This window comes from Ptiloglossa arizonensis, chromosome 2, assembly GCF_051014685.1.
Source record: "Ptiloglossa arizonensis isolate GNS036 chromosome 2, iyPtiAriz1_principal, whole genome shotgun sequence".
Lineage (NCBI taxonomy): Eukaryota > Metazoa > Arthropoda > Insecta > Hymenoptera > Colletidae > Ptiloglossa > Ptiloglossa arizonensis.
The window spans coordinates 14,471,679-14,499,119 of NC_135049.1; the positions used below are offsets into that span (position 1 = coordinate 14,471,679).

The following is a 27,441-nucleotide window of genomic DNA, read 5'->3' on the forward strand; positions in this document are numbered from 1 at the left end:
AAACAAATGAAACGAAAATTATTCGTTAAAAGAAAAGTATCGTCGTTGTACGATTCGTGGCTGTGTTAATTCCTCGGCGGTAAATTATTTCAAAAAAATACGAAATAATATCGAACACTCGGGAATTACCTAGCACCGAAATCGTCCGATCGTAGCATTCGTGACACCCTCTGTCCGAAAACCTGTCTGTTTATCGTAACGCGTGGAACAAAGACGAGCCCCTTTTACCGAAAATCGGAAAGTCGATTTTGATGCGAAACTGCGTGAAAAGCAACCTGGCATCGAAACTGGTCTCGCGGGTATTCGAGCAACGTTCGTGTATAAAAGCTACAAAACGTGGGATCGCCGTGGCAGAGGATATCGGTGAATAAAAAATTATTTTAGCATTTAAGGCAGTGGCGGCGGGACAACGGAGAATGGAACAGAGGAAAGAACGAGACGGACGTTATATTACTGGGCCTCTGTTAGGTCTTTGGATGGCATTTTCAGCGGGGGAAGAATAAAGAAAAAGAAAGGTGAGATCGGCGAGACGAAAAAGAGAAAGACAGAACCAGAGGGGGAGAGAAGTAACACACAGCGAGGTACACGGTACCTCTTCTTGAAGTGACGAGTAGAAGAGAAGGAGGGTTCACCGCGGGAGGTGGAAGAGGAACAACACGTGACCAATGACTTATATAAAGGTGGAGAACGACAGGGCGCAAACACAGAGTTCTCTCTCTCTGCGCAGTGGAGCCTGTGCCCGCAAAAGTGATAGTATTTTTTTTTTTTTTATATCTCTATATACATATATATACATATATAAAAAAAAGAAACTTCTCTACCGTACACCCTCGAGCGAGTAACTCGATAACACGGTAACACGCGGGAGATACACGCATTCGTAACCATGAGGACGTACTACGTGATAGCCGCCATTCTGATCGCCGGTACGTACCCGAATTAAACAACGCGACACGATCACGAGGACCGAACGGGCGGATAGAGAACACGGTTAAACGCTAATGTTAATTGGGACGAAATAATTATCGTGGCGAGCGGAACGGGGGCGAGAAAATAATAAGAAGTGTTCAATAGAGGAGGACTCGATTTGTCGGAAGTGGAGGACCATAAGTGTGTGACATACGCGTGTGGATCACAAAGAGAGTGCGCTCTTCCTGCGTCGCGATTATCACGATAGGGACGAGGGCTGTAGTTCCTTGAACACGGTAGAAAAATGAAACGACGGCTTGCGAATCCGTGCATGGAATTAATTTACGTTTTACGAACGGTTGTAAGATGTCAAATTCTCGATAAAAACCGCGACACCGAACTGTGAAACTTTTCGATCGTCAAGAAATTCGTTACATGCTCGGTCATTCGGTCGCGAGAGCCGATTTATGATAAATTCGACGATCTTGTATCGAAACTGTAACTTCAACGTTTCGCGGTTGCGAACAATTCTTGGAAACTTATAAAACGTTCCTCGTACAAGCATTCGAAGTGCGCGAGCAAACGTTTCGCGACGATTTCGGTAATTTTTCACAAGTGTTGTTCTCCATTCGATCGTTGAATTATAGAGTGCCCGTATTTTAATTATACATAATCTCTTTAAATACGAGACCGCCGTAATACAATGCAATACTCGGAACGTATTGTTGGTAGAGAAAAGAAAATCGAATCACCATACGGCGCTGTGTGTTGAAATAACAGCTAGCTGCAAATCGGTGAATATTTCTCGAACCGAGTACCCTCGCCGATAAATCAATTGTACTCGTACAATCTCGAACATCGTTTGCGTAAAATATCTAAAAACTTCTCTGCGCGTGGGACACCGATCTCGCGGAACGCGGCTCGAAAATTTCAATCCGTGAGCAATTCACCGATCGGTTTTCAAGTCCGATCGTCGAAAATCACGATCACCTTGCACGCTTCTCCGAACAATCTATCCGACGAAACGAGATCGAAAGGCGGATTCAGTTTCCGTGCAAAGAGAAACCTTCTCGACACGCATTTACATTCTTTTTCCTCCCTCTCCCTGGACTTTCCTCGGCGCAAGAGGATAACCTTGGCCCAGATCTTGACCCTTCTTTTTATCATCGGGCAGCGCCGCTGGAAAGATCGAAATCCTTGGGAGCGTCGAAAAATTCGTGAACGTTGAGAACGATTCGTCGTAACGAAACGAGACGCGCATCGAGGGTCGTGGGAGAGGGGTGGGGGGTGGAGGGAGGGGGGCAGCTGGTTCCAATTGGGAAGTTAACATTATCACTATCCACGGGACGCGACTTTTGGTACCCGAGGGGACCGGTCCGGAGAAAAATGAAAGTGAATACAACGCGCACGGGGAGCCCGAGGTGGTCGCGCACGTACCGCGACGCCAAGTTACACGCGGCGGGCGGCTCGCGCATGCGCGGGCGCGTATGCGCAGACGCGTATGCGCGAGAGAGACGGCGCGCGCGGAGCAATGGGAAAACGTGTGGAGGAGAGCCGAGTGAACGGGATGCTGGGAGAGCCCAGTCACGAGCCGCGTTGGTGTTGCGGCTGCTGTTGGTGCTTGCTTGGTAGCGGGGTCTGGCTCTAGGCCCAAAGTGAAAGCGCCTGGCGAAAGTCAGTTTGTGCCCTTACATAAGACGTTTAGGTTATTCAGACATCATATGCCGCGTAAAAAGAATAACAGATTATTAGACGTAATTGGCAGCCGCGCCGTGGACGGGACAATAGACGGATAAGAACATCGCGTTCGAATTGTTAATAAAAAAAAAAAACAACGGAAACGTAACGCGGACCGAGTTCCTCTTTCCGCAATGAAAGGATACGTAAATTTTATCGTTTAATTTATTCACCAACAGTAATGTCCGCCCTGGGCGTAAAATTGCGCGCGATTACACCTCGGATCCCCGTGGCACGATTAAATGTTGCGCTGCGCGTAACCGCAGCGGAAATTTTTTTTACTGCGGATCGTTTCTCGGCGGGGAAAATCTGGGCGGGATTGAGTAGATGAATTCAACGCAGAAATATGTAATTTAACGATCGTTACTCTTTCGAAGAAATCGTTTGAAATAATACGTCGTTTCGGGAGACTACCCGGGCTGTTGGAAATCGCGACCGCAACGAAGAGGAGCGTTAATTTCTATTCTAAAAATGGAAATATGTAATCAGAGTTGAATTGCAACGGGCGCTTCAATTTCCTGCGCCTTCATTTTTCTTTTTTTTTTTTTTTTCTTTCGCGACGCTCCTTTACGTAAAGCTCGTGTTCGAACCGCGTTGCTCGTTTTACAGTTCCGTTTCGAATATGGTGGTCGTTAACATTGTAATGAGCGAGTACGAGCAGTGAACGTAAAACCCAAACGAACGTACTCGTCGAAAGTAAACTCTTTTTGTTCGTTCTTCCGTTAAAGAGCCAACTTTTTCAGAAATTGAACAAACTTCCTCGTCCATGTTATACAAAGTGGTCTCTTTGTCGGTCCGACACCGTGAGCCATTGAATAAACTTTCTTGTTCACCTTCGCGTTGCAAAAATTGTCCGCGCCGGAACCAGAAACGTTACAGCTGTTAAACTTTTTTTTTTATTCGTCGTCGTTGCATCGCAGATATGACTTTTATAGTTCAATGCCGGAAGCCGAAATCAACTTTCATTTTATTATCCAAGGGACAACTTTTCTCGTTCGTCGAGATCTCGGATTGAGGTCTTCCACTCGCCTCGTTATTGCGTTATTTCAAAGCATTTATTAACGTTTCGTTTTATAATTAACGGTGAATAATGCATTGTAGTCGTTAAACCTCTTCAAGGACGGAATTAAATAAACATTCGAACCGATATCGATCCGCGTCGTATTATATCATCGAGAAGTTTAATTACGAATATTTAATTCGCAATTTTAATGGTTATTTCCACGTTAATGGTATTTACAATAACTCGATACATAAACGCACTCTTATGTGCCAGTATCGCTAAAGAAGTCTCTGAAAAACACCGCTAGATGGCTTATTGCTTAAACCTTTTCTTGCAGCTTTCGTTAAACAAACAACTCTGTACAGATACACCGACCAGACATACCGAATTATTCAGTTGAATACTGACTTTGACTGCTTTACATTGACTTGAAATTTTGAAAAACAAACTTAAATGTAACCATAAATAGGAAGTTTCATACGCGAAACCACATAGTTCGTTTTCTTTAATTCGTTTAAGAAAGTAGCAAATATTTCAATTCAGAGGAAACGTTTGTTTTAATTACTCTCAATAGCTCGACGTACCTTCAAGATGTTGTTTCTCGTTGTCAAACTCGAAAGTAAAATATCGTGCAACGCGTAGAAATGTTCGGAAATATCAATCGTACTTGTATCGATACAATGCACGGAACCATTTCATTTAAACGCAGTTTTGTATCATTAACATATACAAAATGATAAAAAAAAAAAATGTACCGATTCCCAATCATTAGGAAAGCATCTTCCATAAAAGAACATCTTTCGTGTAAACATTACGCCCGACGATACTTCAAAATATTGTTCTCGTTCGATACATAAATCACGCGATGCGTTATTTAAATATCTTATCGTTGAATATCTTTTTTCCGATTTACCAAAACCGAAGAAATCACGCGATGCGTTATTTAAATATCTTATCGTTGAATATCTTTTTTTTTCGATTTACCAAAACCGAGAGTGAGCTTTGTCGTTAAAATTATTCTCCTGCTCGATACGAGAATCGGTAGTAAAAGTTTCACGATTTTACTGTACCTTGAAACAAAGCGTTCTCGTTTCGTTGCACCGTGTATGCACCGTGTATGCACCTCGTGTTACTAAGTATGCAACGTCGCGATTACAGGCGCAACCGGCCAGGAGTCGTTCAAATGTCCAGACGACTTTGGATTCTATCCGCATCACATATCCTGCGACAAATATTGGAAATGCGATAACAACGTCGCGGAGCTGAAGACCTGCGGCAATGGTCTCGCTTTCGATGCGAGCGACAGCAAGTTCCTCACCGAAAACTGCGACTACCTCCACAACGTCGACTGCGGCGAGAGGACGCAACTCGAGCCAGCTGTCAGCACGCCCCATTGCCCGCGACTCTACGGTATCTTCCCCGACGAGAAGAAATGCGACGTTTTCTGGAATTGCTGGAACGGAGAGTCCTCCAGGTACCAGTGCAGTCCCGGACTCGCTTACGACCGTGAAGCCAGAGTCTGCATGTGGGCTGATCAAGTACCTGAATGCAAAAACGAAGGTAGGTCCAAACGGCGCGAACGAATGTATAGTTCGACGAATTAGAAATAGCCCCCGTGGGGAGTGGTCTGACCAGTTGGTATGATTGAAATTACGAATCGTTGATTCGAAGAGTGTACGCTAGATGGTGAGATTAGAACTAGAACCGAAGGGAACACGGAGTATGTTTGATACTGGATCAGGGTTAATTGATATAGTTCGACGAATTTGAAATAGCCCCTGTAGGGAGTAGTCTGAGCATCCAGTTGTAATAATTGAAATTACTGTTCGTAATGATTGAAATTACGAATGGTTGATTCAAAGAGTATACGTGACATAGTGAGATTAGAACTAGGAGGGAATATGGAGTATGTTTGATAGGTGAAGAGACTGGATCAAGGTTAATTGATATAATTCGACGAATTTGAAATAGCCCCCGTAGGGAGGGGTCTGAGCATCCAATTGTAATGATTGAAATTACGAATCGTTCATTTAAAGAGTATGCATGAGATAGTGAGATTGGAAGTAGAACTAACAGGAATATGGAGTATGTTTGTTGGGAGAAGGGACTGGATCAGGGTTAGTTAATTTTGCTTCTTAATGTAAAGAATTTTCGCGAAATTTGGGGAGTCAACGAATAGAATATTAACTAGAATAATTCATGAAGACGTCTGGTGGGAGAAGAGAACGAGTGGGCGTTCCCCCACCGCAGGGACATTTTCTTCATCGTCGAGCTATACATCGATGATTGCGAAGCTTCGCAAAAAAAAATGGTTCACCATCCTTTTCACGCATCCCGTCGAGCACAATCGTTCGAAAATCATCTCATCCGTTAACTTTCAATTATCAATTTTCTCTCCCGTATGAATCCACAGGAGCTCGAAAGATCGCACCTGGTAGTAATCGCGAGTCCGTGGTGTCACCCTCGATCGTGGTGTCGCGTTCACCTTAACCTTAGTACGTTTTCTCTTCGTTCGTGTTCCCACCGCGTCCATATTTACTGAAATTTCACTCCAGTTCGAACGAAAGCAGAAGCGCGTTACGAAACGTCGATTCACCAGAAATCCATGCGCGACGACAGTTATATTCCTCCCTGAAGTATTATTCATTCGGCGCGTTCGATCGCCCGATACGTGACAATCGTCCCCACGCACATCCTGTGTGTTCCTTCGCGCGGAATCTTCTCGCTCGGTGAGCCCGACAGCGATAGAATTGAAAAGCCGAGCCCTGATTTTACCATTCACCGACTCACACCTAGCCGGGCCCCGCGTGTAATTCTAAGGTGGCACGCCTCTCTCTGTCTCTCTCTCTCTCTCTGTCTCTCCCTCTCTCTCCCTGTGTATTTCTGTCTCTGTCTCCGTTTGTCTTTCTTCTCCATCTCATCGTGTTCCGTGTGCTTTATCGCGTGTAATTCTAAGGTGGCACGTCTCTCTCTCTCTCTCTCTTTCTCCCTCTTTCTCTGTGTATGTCTGTCTCTGTCTCCGTTTGTCTTTCTTCTCCATCTCATCGTGTTCCGTGTGCTTTATCGCATTGCGCAGAGGTCGCAGGAGGTTTCACGTGTCCGGCCGCGGGCGAAGTGAGCGGAGCATCCGGCAGCTTCAGCAGACACGCCCATCCCGAGGACTGCAGAAAGTATTACATATGTCTGGAGGGTATCGCCAGGGAGTACGGTTGCCCGATCGGCACCGTCTTCAAGATCGGTGACGCTGATGGCAGCGGCGCCTGCGAGGATCCCGAAGACGTTCCCGGATGGTGAGTCCACTTTGTCACTTGTAACTTGTTTCAGCGAAACGGCCGATCGTCGCTAACGAGAACGGACGACACCGAACGAACAGCGATCGGTTCTCTTTCGATCGCTGTATTTTCTTGAGATTCGTTGCCCTTTCTGTCGCTTTTGTAACTCGTATCGAGGAAAAACGACACGACTCGAGATCGATCAATTTCAGAGAGGAGATTAACGGAACGTTACAGTTTTTATACACGAGGCTGCTTCGCGCAATCCTACTGAATACAATGGTACGGTAATTATTGAAAAATTTCGAAGCTTTGATTATCGTTTTATTCATTTGTAAGCTTTCAAGGCACTTATTTCGCTCGCGTCGCGTCCTCGCGAAGAAACATTCACGCGACCTCGATTTTACGGTAGAGACGGATGGAATTGTTTCAATTTTCAAATACGAGAAGTTTTTCAAAACTTTCGAAAGTTAGCTTACGAGAACTATTGAAATACTCGAAAGTTTTGTTTTGTTAATTCGTAAGTCACTTCTTTTGCTCGCGTCGCGTCCTTGTGAGGAAAAACACGAGTCGAGATGTCGATTTTACGGAAGAGACGAATGGAATTGTTTCAATTTTCAAATACGAGAAGTTTTTCAAAACCTTCGAAAGTTAGCTTACGAGAACTATCGAAATATTCGAAAGTTTCAATTGTTTTGTTAATTCGTAAGTTTTCGAGTCAATTCTTTCGCTCGCGTCGCGTTCTCGCGAAGAAACATTCACGCGACCTCGATTTTACGGTAGAGACGGATGGAATTGTTTCAATATTCAAATACGAGAATTTTTTGAAAATTTTTGAAAGTTACGTTCCAAGAGCTGATACAAAATCAGAGAGATTTCATTTTTTCACGCGCAGAGCACATTTTTGAACATTCGAGACACTTTGTCCAACAATAATCGAACGCTCGAACATCGAACATTTTCGAATCGTGTCGCTTTTCTCGTCAGGTTTGTTGTATGCTCTTTCAAGCATCGTTGCGGACCGACACGACTGGCAAATATTTTTCAATTCCGGTATAACTGCTACCGGAGTCCCGGTGAAATCGTTGCACGAGAATACCGTGTTTCGTTATTTATTTACACCGGTATAGTTTGACTCGATCGAAACGAAACGATTTTATTCAGACGGTGACAAAAAACGGTGTCCCAACTTCCTAATATCTTCTCGCTCGTTTCGAAATTCGATCAATTGAAACGAACGACAAGGAGAGACCATCGTGTACATTTGTACGCATCGGGAAAGTTTGCGACCAGACGTTACGTAAACACAAATTCTGGATAAACCGGGTGTTATATAGTCCGAGTTTGATTACAGTATTTAAAACTCCGATACACGTTAAAAGCACACATCTGGAGGATATTTCTTCTTTTTCGCGTGACGCAATTAAACGGATATTCCCGGTACACCTTGCTCCCGTACGGGACTGATAGGTTTTGCGTAACAGCGTCCAAATGTTGGTAACACAATATTTACATAATGTTCCTCGAGGACAGGAATAACGTGTATGAAAGCCAACACTCAAAACGTGCCGCTAAAAATACAAGAATCGTTTTATTTTAATCCCGTTCGATCGGTAACACCATTTTAACACGTACGGACAATTTCGCTAACGATCTACGATCCATTGAAATTACATTCCGGTTATAGTGATCGAGATTCGACGAGAATTAACACGATTAGATGTATTAAAATGGAAATGTTGTGTACTGTTAACCCATTGATGCGAAACTTTACTAAAAAATTGAGAGCATGGACACGTAAAAGGATATATAATTAGTTTATGGAATAAAGATTCGTTTTCACCACCTCCATTAATTCGTTTAATAAGACTGGTGCATCCGATGGATTAGGGGCACGTTCTGAATAAACTCTAAAACATATACAATTTCTATCGATGATATGGTAATCTAGTATTAATTAACAACAAAATTGTCTAACATACGATTGATTAATTTCCATACTTCGAAGGTGTCTCCCTGTGTAATAATTGTTGAATATAGTTTGTCGTAAAATACAATGTCACGAACAATATATATATATATATGTTCCCAGCATACTTTAACCACCGTTTATTATTCTTTTACGCGATAAAATTAAATGTATATTGCATCTTCTGAATTTGAAATTATTTAGAAAAGTACTTTGTCGAGCAAACAACTTTTCTAAATTATACATTATCGTTGCGTTATTATTGCTCCGATGGATATCCCAGCATGAACATTCGAACTTGAATACAACATAGAATTCGAATCAGGCCGCATCTTAAATAACAATCTTCTTATTAAATAATTTCATCCATTCGATGATAATATTGCTTTACTCTTCGCGAAATATTATTATATTATATTCCCAACGTGTCGTTTTACGACAAACTATAAGATACATGTGTACTAAAAAATCTGTATCCTAGCAGAGCTGCTCGCGATTTCGATAAGAATCTAGAATCGCAGAACGAAACAAAATGAACGAACAATCGACCGAATAATTCTCCGATCGAATACAAATGTCACGATTAAATCGGTATATTTGATCGTATTGTTCATTTAAAAAGAATTGAAAAGAATCGAAATATTTCTCTTAATTATTACAATATCGTTACAATTAGTAAAATATTTAATTTCCTTTAATTACTATATCATTGCAATTATTCAAATATTTAATTTTCTTTAATTACCATATCATTGCAATTATTAAAATATTTAATTTCCTTTAATTACTATATCATTGCAATTATTCAAATATTTAATTTCCTTTAATTACCATATCATTGCAATTATTAAAATATTTAATTTCCTTTAATTACTATATCATTGCAATTATTCAAATATTTAATTTCCTTTAATTACTATATCATTGCAATTATTCAAATATTTAATTTCCTTTAATTACTCTATCATTACAATTATTCAAATATTTAATTTCGTTTAATTACTATATCATTGCAATTAGTCAAATATTTAATTTCTTTTAATAACTATAATAAGTATTCTATAATTAATAACCTCTTTTAATAATTATTCTACAATTAATAACCACTTTTAATAATTATTCTACGATTAACAACCTCTTGTACGAGATCGCGAGCAGCTCTGGTACCCTTTCCCCCCGTTCCCCTTCTACACGTACGTGATTAACTCCTAAAACACCCGCGAGGCAGGTGGCACGTCACGCATGTCCTAAGCCCCGGATTTTTCCTGGTTTTGCTCCGCAGTGAGGATTACTACGGCGACCTGGACCTAAAGAGCATCAGGAAGAGCGAGCTGCTTGCTGGAATTCAGAATTCGGGCGAGACCAGGAAGCCTCACGGTCAGCTCAAACCGAGGCCCCCGTCGGCACCCGCGAGGCCCAACGCACCCCTCCAGGAATAATTTCTAATACTTCTCCCCACCCCCCCCCTGTTTCTATCCCTAACCTCACCCCACACCCCTTCGCGTCTTCACATTCCCTCCTTTCTCTCCATCTCTGCATCTTTCTTCTCAAAAGCTCTCTCTTCTCTCTTCTTTCTCTCTTTTCTTTTTCTCTCTCTCTCTCTCTCTCTCTTTCCTCTCTCCTCTCTTCTCTCTCTTTTTCTGTCACACACGCACAGACGAATACACACACATCTACTCGTGCAATCTCGAGTGGAACGATCCTGACACCCTCGAGATGTGTAACGCTGAGAGTCGAGAGTGGTGCACGGTCGAGGTGCGTTCTCGAGCGTTCCCAAACCGAGCCAATATCCATTCTTTATCGACGGATACCTCGCGTACCGACGGTGTGACTTGAATCCGGGACCGAACCGAGACTCGTGCGCACGCGCGACCAAGTTGCCCCGTGATACGATCGATATTATCGTGGCGGTAGTATTTGCGTCGACGATATCGAACAACGGTGAACGATTCGATACTATTCGAACATTTTCAATGTACACAAGGAAGAGTGCTGTACTTGTAAACGATTCTCAGTTCTCTGTTACCCGAGATAACTCGTGATCCGTCCATAGTGTATATACATACAACGTATCGTTCCTCCCACGCGATACGTACAATCGAAACGAAGCCGAACCCCGGTGAAATTTCAATTTGAAAAGGAACGAAGTTTCATTCGAACGTTTCTTCGAATTTTACAATAGTTTCACACCTTACGTAAATTCGTTTTAAAAAATCTATCGTTCGAAGGTGCATTTCTATAATACGAATACGAAGCACTCTTCCTTGTGGATACATTCCTCGTACATTGTCTCGATACACGGTAAAGCCTCTCGTATTCGAGCAGACGCGTAGTGTTGAACAATCGCTCTTCCGGTATTAAACTTCGTTCGTTCCAGTGGAAACGAAGAGACTCGACAGTCTGTTTAAATATTTAAAGGTACCGTCTCCTCGCGGCGGGTATACGAAATCGATCGTACGTGTTCGTACACGAGAGGTTCTATCGCATCGATGCACGGTATCGTTCCCGAACGATCGATTTCAATTCGATGTCGCGCGACAGTAACGAGCGCGCATGCGCGCGCTGCCATCTCGAGATTCGACAGAGAATTCACGAGAGATCGTTTCCGTTTCGAATCGCTGGAGAGAGCGCAATTCGAACTCCATTCGCATCAAACGTTTCGCGTTGATTAACCCCATTTGCATCATCGCGCTGCTTAAACTGCCGCGTTCAAACATCAGCGACGTTCAACCGACGACTGACCTCGTATCACCGCGAACGGTTCATCGTATGTGCGGTAACGAGCATCAAAATTATTCATGGAGTTTATTAACAATTTTTAAAACGATTAATACACAATATTGTATAGCAAAGTACTTTTTTTATAGGCTTCTCTGCACCTTCGCGTAGCGTTTCTTGCCTGCCGCGCGAATTTTTACGCGACGCGACACTCGTAGTGGCAATTTCAAAGATTTTCACAAAAGAGTGAAACTTGTTTAGAATACACTGATGTATATCAAACTAACGGAACCAAAATGTTCTCGGAAGTGGTTGAACGTGGTCTGTTGCAACTGGTAAAATGGGAGTCGTAGACTCGCGGACTATTTCGTGCTCGGTGATAGTGTACAGTCGCGACTCGCGTATTACTCCGCGCTCGGTAATAGTCGACAGTCGTGACTCGTGTATTATACCGCGTTCGGTAGTAGTGTACAGTCGCTACTCGCGTATTACTCCGCGCACGGTGATAGTGTACAGTCGCGACTCGCGTATTACTCCGCGCACGGTGATAGTGTACAGTCGCGACTCGCGTATTACTCCGCGCTCAGTGATAGTGTACAGTCGCGACTAGCGTACTATTTCGCGCTCAGTGATAGTGTACAGTCGCGACTAGCGTACTATTTCGCGCTCGGTGATAGTGTACAGTCGCTACTCGCGTATTACTCCGCGCTCGGTGATAGTGTACAGTCGCGACTCGCGTGTTACTTCGCGCTCGGTGATGGTGTACAGTCGCTACTCGCGTATTATTCCGCGCTTGGATGCAAATGGGTTAACGATCAAAGGACGCGTCGTTCGCCCGCGTGCACGGGCTTAATCCCTCGCGCGATGTTTCCTTCTTCGTTTCTCTCTCTCTGTCCACGTTCCATCGTAACGATCGCATTTGGTACGATCGTACAGGAGAGACCGCGCAACGCGTGAAATTTTTCAAGAGACTGACCGTGGCTCGTCGGACGACCGATCGAAATCACAGCGAACACGGTTCGCGACGATTGCACGTGCCCCGTAGCGATCTCGCGTCTACGATTTCGCTGGTCCTCGTTGCCACGAGGCGTCCCGATTGGAAGCCGAAAGGAACACTTCGTACATCGTGGACATTCGCAACGTTCCCAATCGTTCGATAAGCGTCCAGCTGGGCTCCCTTCGGGCTATCTATCGTTCTTTCTTGCCTGTTGTGACATTATCTCGCAACTCACCCCACCCCACCCTCCCTCCCGCCTTTCTCTTCGTTTTGTCTCTTCGCTCTTGCTGTGTCCCCCCTCCCCCTTACCATTACCGTCGCGAGAGGTTCGATCACTTTTTTTTTTTGTTTGTTTCCTTGCGAAGAAAACGAAAAGTATAAACGAAAAGAGCGTACCGTGGGGAAAACTCTGCGATCGCGACACGTATCGTGCGGGATAAACAACCGGTTTGCTGAATTTCACGGATAAACACTGGTAAAAATTCAGTGGACAGGGGAGTATTGAATTTCCTCAATTCCGGAGCACGTCCTGTCACACTCTTGGCGTCGGTCGAGCACGCTTGCGTGAGCTAGACTCATCCGTATATTTGTAAGTAATGTGAACGATTCGTATAATAAATGGAAAACAATTCGTGAAAAGGTTGTCTCTGCTTTCGAAACACCCGTCCCCGCATCACCTGTCAACGGAATGTCTCCCGTGTGTCGCTTTTTCTTTTTTTTGTTGGAAACGCAACCCCTCGTCGTACATCGTCGGTCTAACCATTGCATGCTTCTTTACGAATGAACGAATAACACGTGTAATTCTATGGGGGTTACGTGTAGGCGTACTACTCTCTAACTGCTACGCGGTTCACCTAACGGTTGATTTATCGAAAATCTTGCAAGGATTCAATTTCTAACGGGGTAAAGAGCGTTGAGGGTTATCTTGAGATTGAAATATCGAATGATGTTTGTTCGGTGAAAAGAAAGTTCCATTACCACGTACGAACGAAGAGTGGGACGAAGAGTGTAGAGGATTATCTTGAGATCGAAATATCGAATGATGTTTCTTTGGTAAAAAGAAAGTTCCATTTCCATGTAGAAACGAACACTTTCCAATTACGTGAAACGAAAGAAATTCGTGGCAGGTTTCAATGATAATTTCTTCTTTTCGAGTTACACTTCGTCCGAAGTGAATTTTCGATACGAATCAAATTATTCAATCGGGACTGTAGCTAGAAATGTAACAAAGAAGACAGTTTGGTTAATCCGTCGTATGGTTTTTATATTGTTACACGTTCCACTCATAATTATTTTTATACTTTATCTTTACTATGTTTGCATAACTGTTTCCGTAATTAATAATATTATTATTTCTGTACGAAATTGTGTATGCGAAGTATTTAACTCAGCGAAGTGTACAATTGAAATTCGTTGGAAAGTTATTGCCGAAGATATTGATATTTATTTAACAGCTACGACCACCGGTGATTTCAACGCCAGATGGAGTACCACGGCTGAGCAGAAAATGTAAAAAATATTAAATTCGTTTCGCTTTACCGAATGGATGTTCATCGAATGAAATTTCACTGATATCTCGCTGTCGAAGAAAAATAATATCACTGAATTTCTACATTTTCTGACTCGGTTTTGGTACAGTAAAATGCTTTCATTTTGTACGGGTGAAACACAGCTGATCTAATTAATAAATATACTGTCCCTTTTATTCTATCTCTATTTTCTAATATTATGTGTGCGTAAGGGCAAATATAATTCTCTGAATAATAAATTTCATAGCGAAAAGTACTATGGCGACGTGGATTTGAAGGCTCTACGTAAACTGGGCTACAAGAAGAAGTAACTAGAGAACGAGAATGGAAAATTCAATGAGTTTAACAGACGATGAAAACTAATAAGAAGACTCAGGACTCGTACAAATCGATCGATATACTACTTCATACTTCTCCTTACGAATAAAGGAGTCTTGACGATTTGAAATTATACGTCCAAAGTTAAGACGCGTAAATAAATAACTACGATCCCCTCCGCGTCTTCTGTTCACTAAAAATCATTCATATATTACCAATCATCTCATCTATAATCGTATAATAGAATACTGTAATATAAGCTATTATGTAAATAAACTACTATTACAAAACTCCTATTTAGTATGGATTTCAATATTTTATTTTTAGTATTACGATGTTTAGAAAGGGAAACATAATCTTTGTTAAAAACGTTACGTTCAACTATTGAAAAATTTATATTTGAATTTATTTTGCGAGTCTGCGTTAATGAACACTTTTATAATTAGAATCAAACGGTCCTTTAACGAAATATAATTTATAAACAGTTTGTAACTTAATTACATTCTTTAAAGGGTATTCTTTAAAAGGGTCCTTGGTATTATCCACGACAAAATGAATAAAAAAAGCGACCAACGACAATTAAACGTAAAGGGTTGCACATATTCTGGCAACGTGCAAGTTCAGAGATGTCGCCACCGAACAGCACCAATCTTGGCAAAATATAGAATGCACAGACAAACCATAAAACGATGCAGGCAATGCACTCTCGTGTCACATGAAGCGAAGCTCTTTTTACCATTTTCGTGTCACTCCTAATGTTATCGACGGAAATGCAATTCAGTGCAACTAGGTATAGAAATTAAAACTAAACGTGATGAAAAATAATTGTTTCGGTGGTGATCAAAATTATAGATCACACGTAACGTAGATCTTGAGAAATAGAAATACCGGTTTCGTAAAACGTTAATCGTTCTAAAACCATATGATCGTTAAAAAACGGTGATTCTAGAAACTACATTTAACCGAACGACCAAGTCGGTAACCAATATGAGAATCTCGTCTCTGTCAATCATTTATGATTATATAAATCTATAAAAATCTAAAAACATTGTAACAGTAAGCATTCACACAGACGTAACTTGGAATATTTTAGCAAACATAAAAATAAAAATATTTTCAAAGTTACAATTATTCTTCTGCGGTTAAGAATAATGACTGAGAACTGTATCTCGGACGATACATCGAAGCCTGCGTTATCGACTCAGAAGGAAGAGGAATACAAAAAATGAACACCTAGTAGAAACGGTAGGAATTAAAATTAAGTTTACCGACAGTTACTTCAACGAAAATATTCGAAATTTGAATTTATACCAGATTTCGTGCGGAAACCAAGCACATAATGAAATGTTTTCTTTGAATGAATAAAACATTGTCTAGCCTAGATATACACTGGAATCAAACTACATGCATGACAAATTCTACGAGAAAGACCACAGCTATTTGCTCATATTATTTTGTATGCAATCTATAATTGCATTATCTTGCTACTATCAATATGATTAGTAATTAACGTACTAAATTCTCAACAAATGAGTGAAAATCGATTCTGTTTTGATCATCATTCTAGGAAACAAAAAATAAGAGTGTTCAAAAGACTCTACTTGGAATGACATAAGTCTATGCAAAATACGGTACAAGAATTACATAAAAGTGTGCGATTACACATATGAAACCTACCTACTTAAATTCAAATTATTCCTATTTAAACAAACATTTACTCTTAATAGTAATATCCTCCCTAAATAAATGCTAGTGTTGATTACTATGCAAGAGCCTACCTAACTAAAAATCTAATTTCGTTTACATCCTACCTAACAGAAATATATAGAAATATATAAGGAAACATTATATGTTTCATTTTTGTTTTGATCAATGATGACATGAACATTTTTCTAAAACATAAACTATAGATATTAAATACAATGCTATACCTAAGAACCTACCCAAGTATAAATTTATTTTCGTTTACCTCCTACATAATAGAAACATTAAATAAATACAATAAAAAATCACCTGTTTCCTTTTTGTTCCGTTCACTGATGACATAAACATTGTACGGTAATAAACTGAAAAACATCAAATACAATGCCACAAGTTTTACCACATTTTCCTCAGTGTTATATTATGTTCCATTTTGAACTTCTCACATTCTATTTCCATTTCTTTTACATGTTATCACTTATGATTTCCACCAACCTATAATTTCAATATAAAATATGAATATATACTCCAAAACAAAAACTTATTGATTTAGTAGACTTACTCACATTAGTTAATTAAACTTACATGGTTTATTAGACCTAGAATTAAATATTTATTAGCTGAAAAGAAAATTTGCTAGTTGATGCAAACAAAAATTATGCACAATCAAAATAGATATCTTATATCAATCACAATAATATTGAGATCGAAGAAGTAAAATGGAAATCGTTTCTGCTTCAAATGCTTTTGAGAAAAAGAAAAGAAAATATAGAAAATAAAGAAAAATATCACCTGTTGGTCTTATTACTTAGAAGATTTTACCAATAGTATCTGAATTCGTTCGAATTGGTCCTGAAGTATCATGGCGTCGGTAGTGCGACACTAGCGTCCCATTTCAATTGGAAATCTGTACATAAAAATCGACCAATTTCAAATACATTTACCAAAATAAATACAGTCCTATTATAATTAAACAGTAAGTAAACTCGAAATATCTTGCCCAAAAATGCAATTTTATTCGTAGATACGAATCAACAGATAATCTACACTACGTCAATGTCGCGTATCACTCGATGCGCGTTATCCTTTTAACTCTCGCGGAACAAATGACGACCTCTCGCTGTAAGTTGCAGTTTCTACTAGACTCTGAAAGGGAAAAGGTCTAACTTCCCTTGAAATTTGTATCTCGAAAATATAAGATTTTTCTTACTTTCATAAAGTAAAAGAGCATAGATATTGCATTTATTTTCGCGTTGTGATGAGGTGAGATATAATTGTGTATATGAAAGAAAGAAGAGAACAGTCAAGGCAGTTAATTAAAAAATCTAACCTTACAAATGTTTGAAAAAGACTGAATATATAATATTTATAATTTTAGTTTTGTTACTTCTGCATTCCTTATTTTCAAACTATATAAAGAAAATATAATTATATTACTTACAATTACGGTAACGCATTCATTAAATTTCCATCAACTCGTGTAGTCGGAAGTGAATACATCATCTAAGTAGGAGTATGGAAACGGACAGGCATTATAGGAAAGAAAAACAAAATCTATTTGCAATTAAGAATTTTCCACACGACAAAAAACAAACTCACAATGAGTATGTAAATAATTTATTCAACAAACGTTTCGTAATTGCAAACAATGAATGTTATTCTTTACCTGAACCAAAAGTACTGTTCAAAAGTTGTTTATGGAAAATTGATAAATTACAAATGTTAAGAAATGAATTGAACAGTGTAAAGAATAAATTAAACCATTATAATCTTAATAAATGGCAATCGCATACGAAACAAAGAAACAGTGCAAAAGATGTTATGATGCAACTAAAAAAAAACATTCAGCCAGAATTTTTAACTCAGGCATGGTGTAAATTCTATGAAATAGTATCACTCTATCCTTTGGTACCATTAAACCATATTGACAATAATAATAAACGCTTTAAGTCTATTCATTTATGCGAAGCACCGGGAGCTTTTATTGCATCTTTAAACCATTGGTTAAAAACAAATGTACCTCATTTTCAATGGGATTGGCTTGCCACAACATTAAATCCATATTACGAAGGAAATCAATCATCTGTGATGATTAACGACGACAGATTCATAAGGCACACACTAAATCATTGGTGTTTCGGAGAAGACAATACTGGAAATCTTATGAATTTAAAAAATTTGGATAAACTTGTAAAATCATCGGAATCACATAAAGACATATTTTTAATTATTGGTGATGGCAGTATAGACTGTGTGAATGTTCCAGCAGAACAGGAAGATATTGTAGCACACTTACATTTTTGTGAAACTGTAACTGCTTTACATCTTCTAAATACTGGAGGTAGTTTTTTACTAAAGATGTTTACCATGTTTGAATGTCATTCAGTGTGCCTGATGTATCTATTATCTTGTTGTTTTGGTAATGTTAGTGTATTTAAACCAGCAACAAGTAAAGAAGGAAATTCAGAAAGATATGTTGTCTGCACGGATTTTAAGGGACCAACTTTTGTATTACCATACTTGGAAAAATTTAGGGAGCACTATGAATGTGGCCCCAAGCAAGCAATGTTCTGTAAGGACGATATTCCACATGCATTTATAGAAAAAATCATAGAATGCAATGAATTTTTTAATTCTCAACAATGTCTAGTCATAATGAGTAACATCATTTCATTTAAATCGAATAATATTAAAATGATTAATGATATGAAACAAATTTAGCATATGGTTGCTCATAAATATATGAGAGATTATAATTTAAAAAAGTTAAGCTCAGGAAAAATATTAGGAGAAACAAAATTGGCTGCATGTAACAGTATTATATATAAAAAGCACTTACAGGGATCCTTTAATGAACGTTGTGAGCGACAACATTTAACATCATGGGATCAATTAAAACATTTTCTTAATGATTCTAATAACATACAAACTGATATATCATCCGATGAAGCTATGAAAGTAAGCTAATTTTTGTAGTTTTCCATCGCTGTTGTTGTTTCATATGTTTAACTGAATTAAAATACTATTACACTATAAATTGAAACCAATTTTTGTTTCTTTCTAGTTTAATATCAGTAATGTACCAGACAATTTAGCAATTTCTTCAGGAAAGATATTTCATAGAATATATAGTTCAAAATTTTGTGACGAAAATATCTTAAAAATACAAAATGGAGTCAATGACACTCTTGTTAACATGGGATACAAAATACAATTTCCTTCCGCAGAAAGTATAAACGAATTAAAAGAAAAAATTCTTGTTACACCAAATCGTCAAATTTTAATTTTTCAATATACAGATATTTATGACAGCCATGAAATAATTATTAAAATTTACGATGCTCTGCAAGAACTTACTAATGGAAACACCTTAGTTTTAATCGGTTATTCTTTGTTGACCCATCTTAGTGTTGGGCTTCTCTACCTTATAAGTTCTGCTTTTAATTCGGTCAAGCTACAACCATGTAATAATATGGGAATAAAAATTACTTTAAAGCATTATAATAAAAATTTGAAAGTATTAGAATATTTAATTTACATAAAAACCATGTCTTGTAATGCTCAAGAAAAAGGAAATGCTATTTTCGAAATAATTAATGCATCATCTTTATATGGTAAGAAGTAATTATTCAATTATATTTTTGTGATACCACGTTTGACTTTTATATTTCTTCTTTTTCTAGAATGTGAATCATACTTCGCAATAATGGATATTAATCATTGGGTTATCAAATCATTTGTTCATTATATTTTAAATACACTAGAAGAAAATATTCAACAGAAAAAGTAACACAATATTTCTATACTATGGAAACAGCCAAAATTGTAGCAGTAGTTTTGATGTAATAAATAATAATGAAATATTTATAAATAGTGTACCTTTTTGTTGTACATCTATGATACGATGTTTAACAAAGATAATCTGATATTGTTCAGTAATAATTATATTAAATTTTGTTATTTATATACAAATAATATAAAATTGCAAAGCCCTGCAAAACAAACTTTTACTTTTTATTCTCGACTTATTTTATTATAAGAAATTATCCTCAATCTGCTAGTAGTTTCTTGCGCAATATTCTATGCGTAATTCCTACAGAGTTATGTTTAAGTAATTTTATAATCTGTTTATATAAAGCAATAAATATGTACAAATTTTACTCAGAAATGACTGCTCTTGACTGCCTTCTTTTTAAGAATTTTGTTTTTCTCTTAATTATAAAGTTTACTTGCAAGCAGTAATAAATTGTAATCTTAATTTGCAATGTATCCTTATAGATAAATACAAATTACTGCCATGAAAGCAGGTACAATATATAACTATGTTCGTTCATTTTCAACTGAACATATTGTGCCAAAAGTTTGCATTGTTGGTTCAGGACCTGCAGGATTTTATGCTGCACAACAATTACTAAAGGTGTGTAAAGTATTCAATAAAAAAAAATTAATATGATAACAAAATGATTTGGTGCAGAGTTCCAGCAATATAAATGTGGATATTTTGGAAAAATTACCAGTACCATTTGGTTTAGTACGTTTTGGTGTAGCTCCAGATCATGCAGAAGTGAAAAATGTTATTCACACTTTTGAGAAAATTGCATCTAATCCACGTTTTCAATTTATAGGAAATGTTAACGTAGGAAAAGATGTTACTATAAAGCAATTACAAGAAATTTACCATGCAGTTTTATTGGTATGCACTGTACAAATTTATTTATTTTTGCTTAATTTTTAACATTCTGTATTAAAGACCATTAGTATCTAATACTGTAGGCATATGGAGCAGAAGAAGAAAAAGTATTAAACATACCTGGAGAAAATTTAAGTAACATAATATCAGGACGACGTTTTGTTGGTTGGTATAATGGAGTACCAGAAGATAATAATTTAAAGATTAATTTAGATGTAGAAGAAGCTGTTGTGTTAGGGCAAGGTAATGTCGCTATAGACATTGCAAGAATTTTATTAACACCAATAGACAAATTGAAGGTATACTTTCAACTTTCAGTGAAATGGTATTTAAAACATACTTTTCTAACATAGTTTCAATTCTATTGTTTTAGAATACTGATATAACATCAATTGCCTTAGACCAATTGTCACAAAGTAAAGTACGTAAAGTATCATTGATAGGAAGAAGAGGACCATTACAAGCTGCTTTTACAACTGCTGAATTACGTGAAATATTAAAGTTGCATGGTTGTAAATCTTACTGGCGTAAAGCTGATTTTGTAAACGTAAACAATGTAATACACACTTTGGCAAGACCACGAAAGAGGTTGATTGAACTCATGCTGAAGTATGTAGAAGAAACCCCAGTGAATACAGAAACAAATATAAAAGAATTACATCCAATATTTTTAAGAAGTCCTGTTGAATTTCTTGGTTTTGATAGTATAAATGGCATCAAACTATCAATAAATCAACTCAAAGGAGATGATTTAACTACACAGGTTGCAATACCAACTGGATTTTTTGAAGAAATTTCATGTAGCTTAGCATTTCGCAGTATTGGTTATAAATCTGTTCAGATAGATACAGCAGTACCATTTGATAGTAAAATCGGTCGTATTAAGAATGTAGCAGGCAAAGTTGGAGATAATCTTTATGCTGCGGGTTGGGTTGCAACAGGTCCTGTAGGAGTTTTATTATCAACAATGACAAATGCATTTCAGGTGGCTAGATTAATAAGTAAAGAGCTGTCAGTTGTAGACAATAAACCAGGTTCAACAGATCTATACAAAATTCTTGGCCAGAAAGGTATATGTACAGTATCATACACTGATTGGAAGAAAATTGATGAAGAAGAGTGTAAAATGGGAAAAGAATTAGGAAAACCAAGAGAAAAAATAGTTGATATTAATAAAATGTTAGACATTGTTTTAAAGTAATACAAATGTAAAGAAAAGCATAAAAAATTTAATTTATTTTAATTAAAAAAATATGTATCAGTTTTATAGATTATTTTTTATTTTATTTGTATTTATCAAATCTAACCGTACCAAATATATTTTACAAAATGAATGTCTAGAACTATTTTTAATTACATTTACTTTAAAAAGAGAGAGATCATCGTGCAAGAAGAATGAAGAATAAGTTTACTAACTTAGCCTATATATTCCAGTTAAATTTACTTCGGTGCTAATAGTAACGTTAAAATTTCGCTAAAAGCAAAAAGATTATTGCGAGAAACGACAATAAACTTAATGCGACAGCTTTACACGACAAATTTATGCCCTTTTGGTTTTCCAGTGACTAATAAAGATCCATGTCTATATTTAAGAGCCACGGGCTAGAGAATTGGAACTTGAGAATATTTGTAGGGACTAGAAAGTATGCATAAACATATGTACATATAAAGCTTTAAAACATTTTTCGTGTTGCAGAAAATTTGCTTCAACAGAATCCAACAAGTGTAATTTAATATTTTTTAAACGGTTATAGAGAATTGTTTTATTGTTGAATCGTTAAAATTCCGAATTCAAATTTTGATTAGCATATTATTTCTTTAATTCAATCTTTATTTATGACTATGGTTTTGTGTGTGTGTGTGTGTGTGTGTGTGTGTAACGTTGATGAATATGAGACTTTTGTCTATAGTTTCGTAGCTGTGGTATAAATAAGATATGTGAGAGTCCAGTCAACAGAAAAAATATTATGCACGATGATCGAGAGTCAGTCGGGAAACTGAAGACAGCACATAGGCGGTGAGTGGGGAAAACGGTACAGAGTGAAAGAAATCAGAAAGAGAGTTATTATTGTACTATTTTATCCATAATTATGTATAAATGTATATTCATTCAAACTTAAGTTATTTTTATATCACATTATATCCACATAATTAAAGTCTTCTTTTTTTAAATAATTAAGTCATGATTAGAGTGCTTTGCTTGGAAATGGAAAGTTGTTACGAATAAAAATAGAAGAAAAATTAGAATCTAGTTAAGAATAACGTTTTCACATTCGTGTTATTTGTACGAGCGTTTATAGTAAAAATCAGATTTGTAATAAAACTGTATGCGCATACGACTGATATCGCGTTGTGTATCGTGCACGTGGTTTCGTTACACGCGCATGGACGGTATGCCAAAATTGTTTAACACAATGCAACACGATGGAATTTTAAATTATCAAAACAATTAATAGTTCAAAGATAACCCACTCCTGGATGACATCGACCGAAATTCGCCCTAATCTCCACTTTCTTCTACCGTACTCAAAAGCAAACCAACAAGATTACAACTATATATATATAAAAGAATCAAACTCGAATTAAGGGCAGTCTAAGTTTACCAGCAAGTACTACGTGTCAACGTTTTACTTCATCTTCGTCTTTTTTTACTTTCAAGCTGATATTCTAGGGACTTTCTTAGCTAATTGAACTTATTACAGATTTACTCAGGACCAGGCAAGCTAGATTTTGTTAGATACCTAGATAAACTTAGATAAAATACCTAATACCTGGACAAAACGTATTAAACCAAATGGTACTGGTAATTTTTCCAATATATCCACATTTATATTGCTGGAACTCTGTACCAAATCATTTTGTTATCATATTAATTTTTTTTTGTTGAATACTTTACACACCTTTAGTAATTGTTGTGCAGCATAAAATCCTGCAGGTCCTGAACCAACAATGCAAACTTTTGGCACAATATGTTCAGTTGAAAATGAACGAACATAGTTATATATTGTACCTGCTTTCATGGCAGTAATTTGTATTTATCTATAAGGATACATTGCAAATTAAGATTACAATTTATTACTGCTTGCAAGTAAACTTTATAATTAAGAGAAAAACAAAATTCTTAAAAAGAAGGCAGTCAAGAGCAGTCATTTCTGAGTAAAATTTGTACATATTTATTGCTTTATATAAACAGATTATAAAATTACTTAAACATAACTCTGTAGGAATTACGCATAGAATATTGCGCAAGAAACTACTAGCAGATTGAGGATAATTTCTTATAATAAAATAAGTCGAGAATAAAAAGTAAAAGTTTGTTTTGCAGGGCTTTGCAATTTTATATTATTTGTATATAAATAACAAAATTTAATATAATTATTACTGAACAATATCAGATTATCTTTGTTAAACATCGTATCATAGATGTACAACAAAAAGGTACACTATTTATAAATATTTCATTATTATTTATTACATCAAAACTACTGCTACAATTTTGGCTGTTTCCATAGTATAGAAATATTGTGTTACTTTTTCTGTTGAATATTTTCTTCTAGTGTATTTAAAATATAATGAACAAATGATTTGATAACCCAATGATTAATATCCATTATTGCGAAGTATGATTCACATTCTAGAAAAAGAAGAAATATAAAAGTCAAACGTGGTATCACAAAAATATAATTGAATAATTACTTCTTACCATATAAAGATGATGCATTAATTATTTCGAAAATAGCATTTCCTTTTTCTTGAGCATTACAAGACATGGTTTTTATGTAAATTAAATATTCTAATACTTTCAAATTTTTATTATAATGCTTTAAAGTAATTTTTATTCCCATATTATTACATGGTTGTAGCTTGACCGAATTAAAAGCAGAACTTATAAGGTAGAGAAGCCCAACACTAAGATGGGTCAACAAAGAATAACCGATTAAAACTAAGGTGTTTCCATTAGTAAGTTCTTGCAGAGCATCGTAAATTTTAATAATTATTTCATGGCTGTCATAAATATCTGTATATTGAAAAATTAAAATTTGACGATTTGGTGTAACAAGAATTTTTTCTTTTAATTCGTTTATACTTTCTGCGGAAGGAAATTGTATTTTGTATCCCATGTTAACAAGAGTGTCATTGACTCCATTTTGTATTTTTAAGATATTTTCGTCACAAAATTTTGAACTATATATTCTATGAAATATCTTTCCTGAAGAAATTGCTAAATTGTCTGGTACATTACTGATATTAAACTAGAAAGAAACAAAAATTGGTTTCAATTTATAGTGTAATAGTATTTTAATTCAGTTAAACATATGAAACAACAACAGCGATGGAAAACTACAAAAATTAGCTTACTTTCATAGCTTCATCGGATGATATATCAGTTTGTATGTTATTAGAATCATTAAGAAAATGTTTTAATTGATCCCACGATGTTAAATGTTGTCGCTCACAACGTTCATTAAAGGATCCCTGTAAGTGCTTTTTATATATAATACTGTTACATGCAGCCAATTTTGTTTCTCCTAATATTTTTCCTGAGATTAACTTTTTTAAATTATAATCTCTCATATATTTATGAGCAACCATATGCTGAATTTGTTTCATATCATTAATCATTTTAATATTATTCGATTTAAATGAAATGATGTTACTCATTATGACTAGACATTGTTGAGAATTAAAAAATTCATTGCATTCTATGATTTTTTCTATAAATGCATGTGGAATATCGTCCTTACAGAACATTGCTTGCTTGGGGCCACATTCATAGTGCTCCCTAAATTTTTCCAAGTATGGTAATACAAAAGTTGGTCCCTTAAAATCCGTGCAGACAACATATCTTTCTGAATTTCCTTCTTTACTTGTTGCTGGTTTAAATACACTAACATTACCAAAACAACAAGATAATAGATACATCAGGCACACTGAATGACATTCAAACATGGTAAACATCTTTAGTAAAAAACTACCTCCAGTATTTAGAAGATGTAAAGCAGTTACAGTTTCACAAAAATGTAAGTGTGCTACAATATCTTCCTGTTCTGCTGGAACATTCACACAGTCTATACTGCCATCACCAATAATTAAAAATATGTCTTTATGTGATTCCGATGATTTTACAAGTTTATCCAAATTTTTTAAATTCATAAGATTTCCAGTATTGTCTTCTCCGAAACACCAATGATTTAGTGTGTGCCTTATGAATCTGTCGTCGTTAATCATCACAGATGATTGATTTCCTTCGTAATATGGATTTAATGTTGTGGCAAGCCAATCCCATTGAAAATGAGGTACATTTGTTTTTAACCAATGGTTTAAAGATGCAATAAAAGCTCCCGGTGCTTCGCATAAATGAATAGACTTAAAGCGTTTATTATTATTGTCAATATGGTTTAATGGTACCAAAGGATAGAGTGATACTATTTCATAGAATTTACACCATGCCTGAGTTAAAAATTCTGGCTGAATGTTTTTTTTTAGTTGCATCATAACATCTTTTGCACTGTTTCTTTGTTTCGTATGCGATTGCCATTTATTAAGATTATAATGGTTTAATTTATTCTTTACACTGTTCAATTCATTTCTTAACATTTGTAATTTATCAATTTTCCATAAACAACTTTTGAACAGTACTTTTGGTTCAGGTAAAGAATAACATTCATTGTTTGCAATTACGAAACGTTTGTTGAATAAATTATTTACATACTCATTGTGAGTTTGTTTTTTGTCGTGTGGAAAATTCTTAATTGCAAATAGATTTTGTTTTTCTTTCCTATAATGCCTGTCCGTTTCCATACTCCTACTTAGATGATGTATTCACTTCCGACTACACGAGTTGATGGAAATTTAGTGAATGCGTTACCGTAATTGTAAGTAATATAATTATATTTTCTTTATATAGTTTGAAAATAAGGAATGCAGAAGTAACAAAACTAAAATTATAAATATTATATATTCAGTCTTTTTCAAACATTTGTAAGGTTAGATTTTTTAATTAACTGCCTTGACTGTTCTCTTCTTTCTTTCATGTACACAATTATATCTCACCTCATCACAACGCGAAAATAAATGCAATATCTATGCTCTTTTACTTTATGAAAGTAAGAAAAATCTTATATTTTTTTTATAATACCATGAAAATATAACACTTTCGGTATAGTTATGTATGCGTCAAACACATTTTAACTCTTTCCACTACAAAACATATCTATATATATATATATATATATATATATATATATATATATATATATATATATATATATATATATATATATATATATATATATATATATATATATATATATTAAGTAAGCTTCAAGAATAATTACATTATTAAGAAAGTATATATAAATTGCATATTTTATTGATTGAATTTTCTCATAACATTTAATTTGAATATTTGAAAAAAAATTATAAAGTTACTTTAATCATTTTACTGTATGGACCGAGAAATTTATAAAATGTAATAAATATATGTGCTATAGAATATTATAAAAATGTACAAACATCAATAAACATTTCCTACCTTAAAATTTTTCAAATAAATTAGTCTTAAAAGTAACAACTAATCAACTGATCAATCTTCGAA

General features: G+C 36.3%; 4 protein-coding genes across 7 annotated transcripts; 3 read left to right on the forward strand and 1 right to left on the reverse strand.

Moving 5' to 3' along the window:
* Positions 1–812: 812 nt before the first annotated feature.
* Gasp (Chitin binding Peritrophin-A domain-containing protein Gasp) lies at positions 813–14,633 on the forward strand. 2 transcript variants are annotated; one of them, XM_076326722.1, is made up of 4 exons: positions 813–926; positions 4,808–5,209; positions 6,726–6,939; positions 14,382–14,633. In XM_076326722.1, the coding sequence occupies exons 1-4, from the start codon at positions 887–889 to the stop codon at positions 14,443–14,445; spliced, it is 720 nt and encodes a 239-aa protein (XP_076182837.1). In that variant the 5' UTR covers positions 813–886; the 3' UTR covers positions 14,446–14,633. The 2 variants fall into 2 exon arrangements, with proteins under 2 accessions (XP_076182837.1, XP_076182836.1); XM_076326721.1 differs by lacking the exon at positions 14,382–14,633 and adding an exon at positions 10,173–10,329.
* A 2,385-nt stretch (positions 14,634–17,018) lies between these two features.
* Dare (NADPH:adrenodoxin oxidoreductase, mitochondrial) lies at positions 17,019–22,177 on the forward strand. Of its 2 annotated transcripts, none has more exons than XM_076326720.1 (5): positions 17,019–17,129; positions 20,432–20,570; positions 20,628–20,846; positions 20,927–21,142; positions 21,217–22,177. In XM_076326720.1, the coding sequence occupies exons 2-5, from the start codon at positions 20,451–20,453 to the stop codon at positions 22,042–22,044; spliced, it is 1,383 nt and encodes a 460-aa protein (XP_076182835.1). In that variant the 5' UTR covers positions 17,019–17,129; positions 20,432–20,450; the 3' UTR covers positions 22,045–22,177. The 2 variants fall into 2 exon arrangements, with proteins under 2 accessions (XP_076182835.1, XP_076182834.1); XM_076326719.1 differs by lacking the exon at positions 17,019–17,129 and adding an exon at positions 17,138–17,416.
* LOC143154767 (cap-specific mRNA (nucleoside-2'-O-)-methyltransferase 2-like) lies at positions 17,444–20,133 on the forward strand. The gene is given in 3 exon segments (XM_076326717.1): positions 17,444–19,111; positions 19,218–19,767; positions 19,837–20,133. Coding segments are annotated over 3 exon segments (2,100 nt in total). The 5' UTR covers positions 17,444–17,668; the 3' UTR covers positions 19,944–20,133.
* Positions 22,178–23,577: 1,400 nt separating the features above from the next.
* On the reverse strand, positions 23,578–27,029 carry LOC143154766 (cap-specific mRNA (nucleoside-2'-O-)-methyltransferase 2-like). Of its 2 annotated transcripts, none has more exons than XR_012994255.1 (4): positions 25,203–27,020; positions 24,547–25,096; positions 23,744–23,882; positions 23,578–23,686 (listed from the first exon to the last, which is right to left on the reverse strand). XR_012994255.1 is itself a non-coding variant. In XM_076326716.1 (4 exons), exons 2-4 carry the CDS (start codon positions 26,643–26,645, stop codon positions 24,371–24,373), a joined length of 2,100 nt encoding a protein of 699 aa, XP_076182831.1. In that variant the 5' UTR covers positions 26,646–26,782; positions 26,898–27,029; the 3' UTR covers positions 24,185–24,370. The 2 variants fall into 2 exon arrangements, 1 of the variants encoding a protein (XP_076182831.1); XM_076326716.1 differs by lacking the exons at positions 23,578–23,686; positions 23,744–23,882 and adding an exon at positions 24,185–24,477 and having other exon boundaries at positions 25,203–26,782; positions 26,898–27,029.
* Positions 27,030–27,441: the final 412 nt, after the last annotated feature.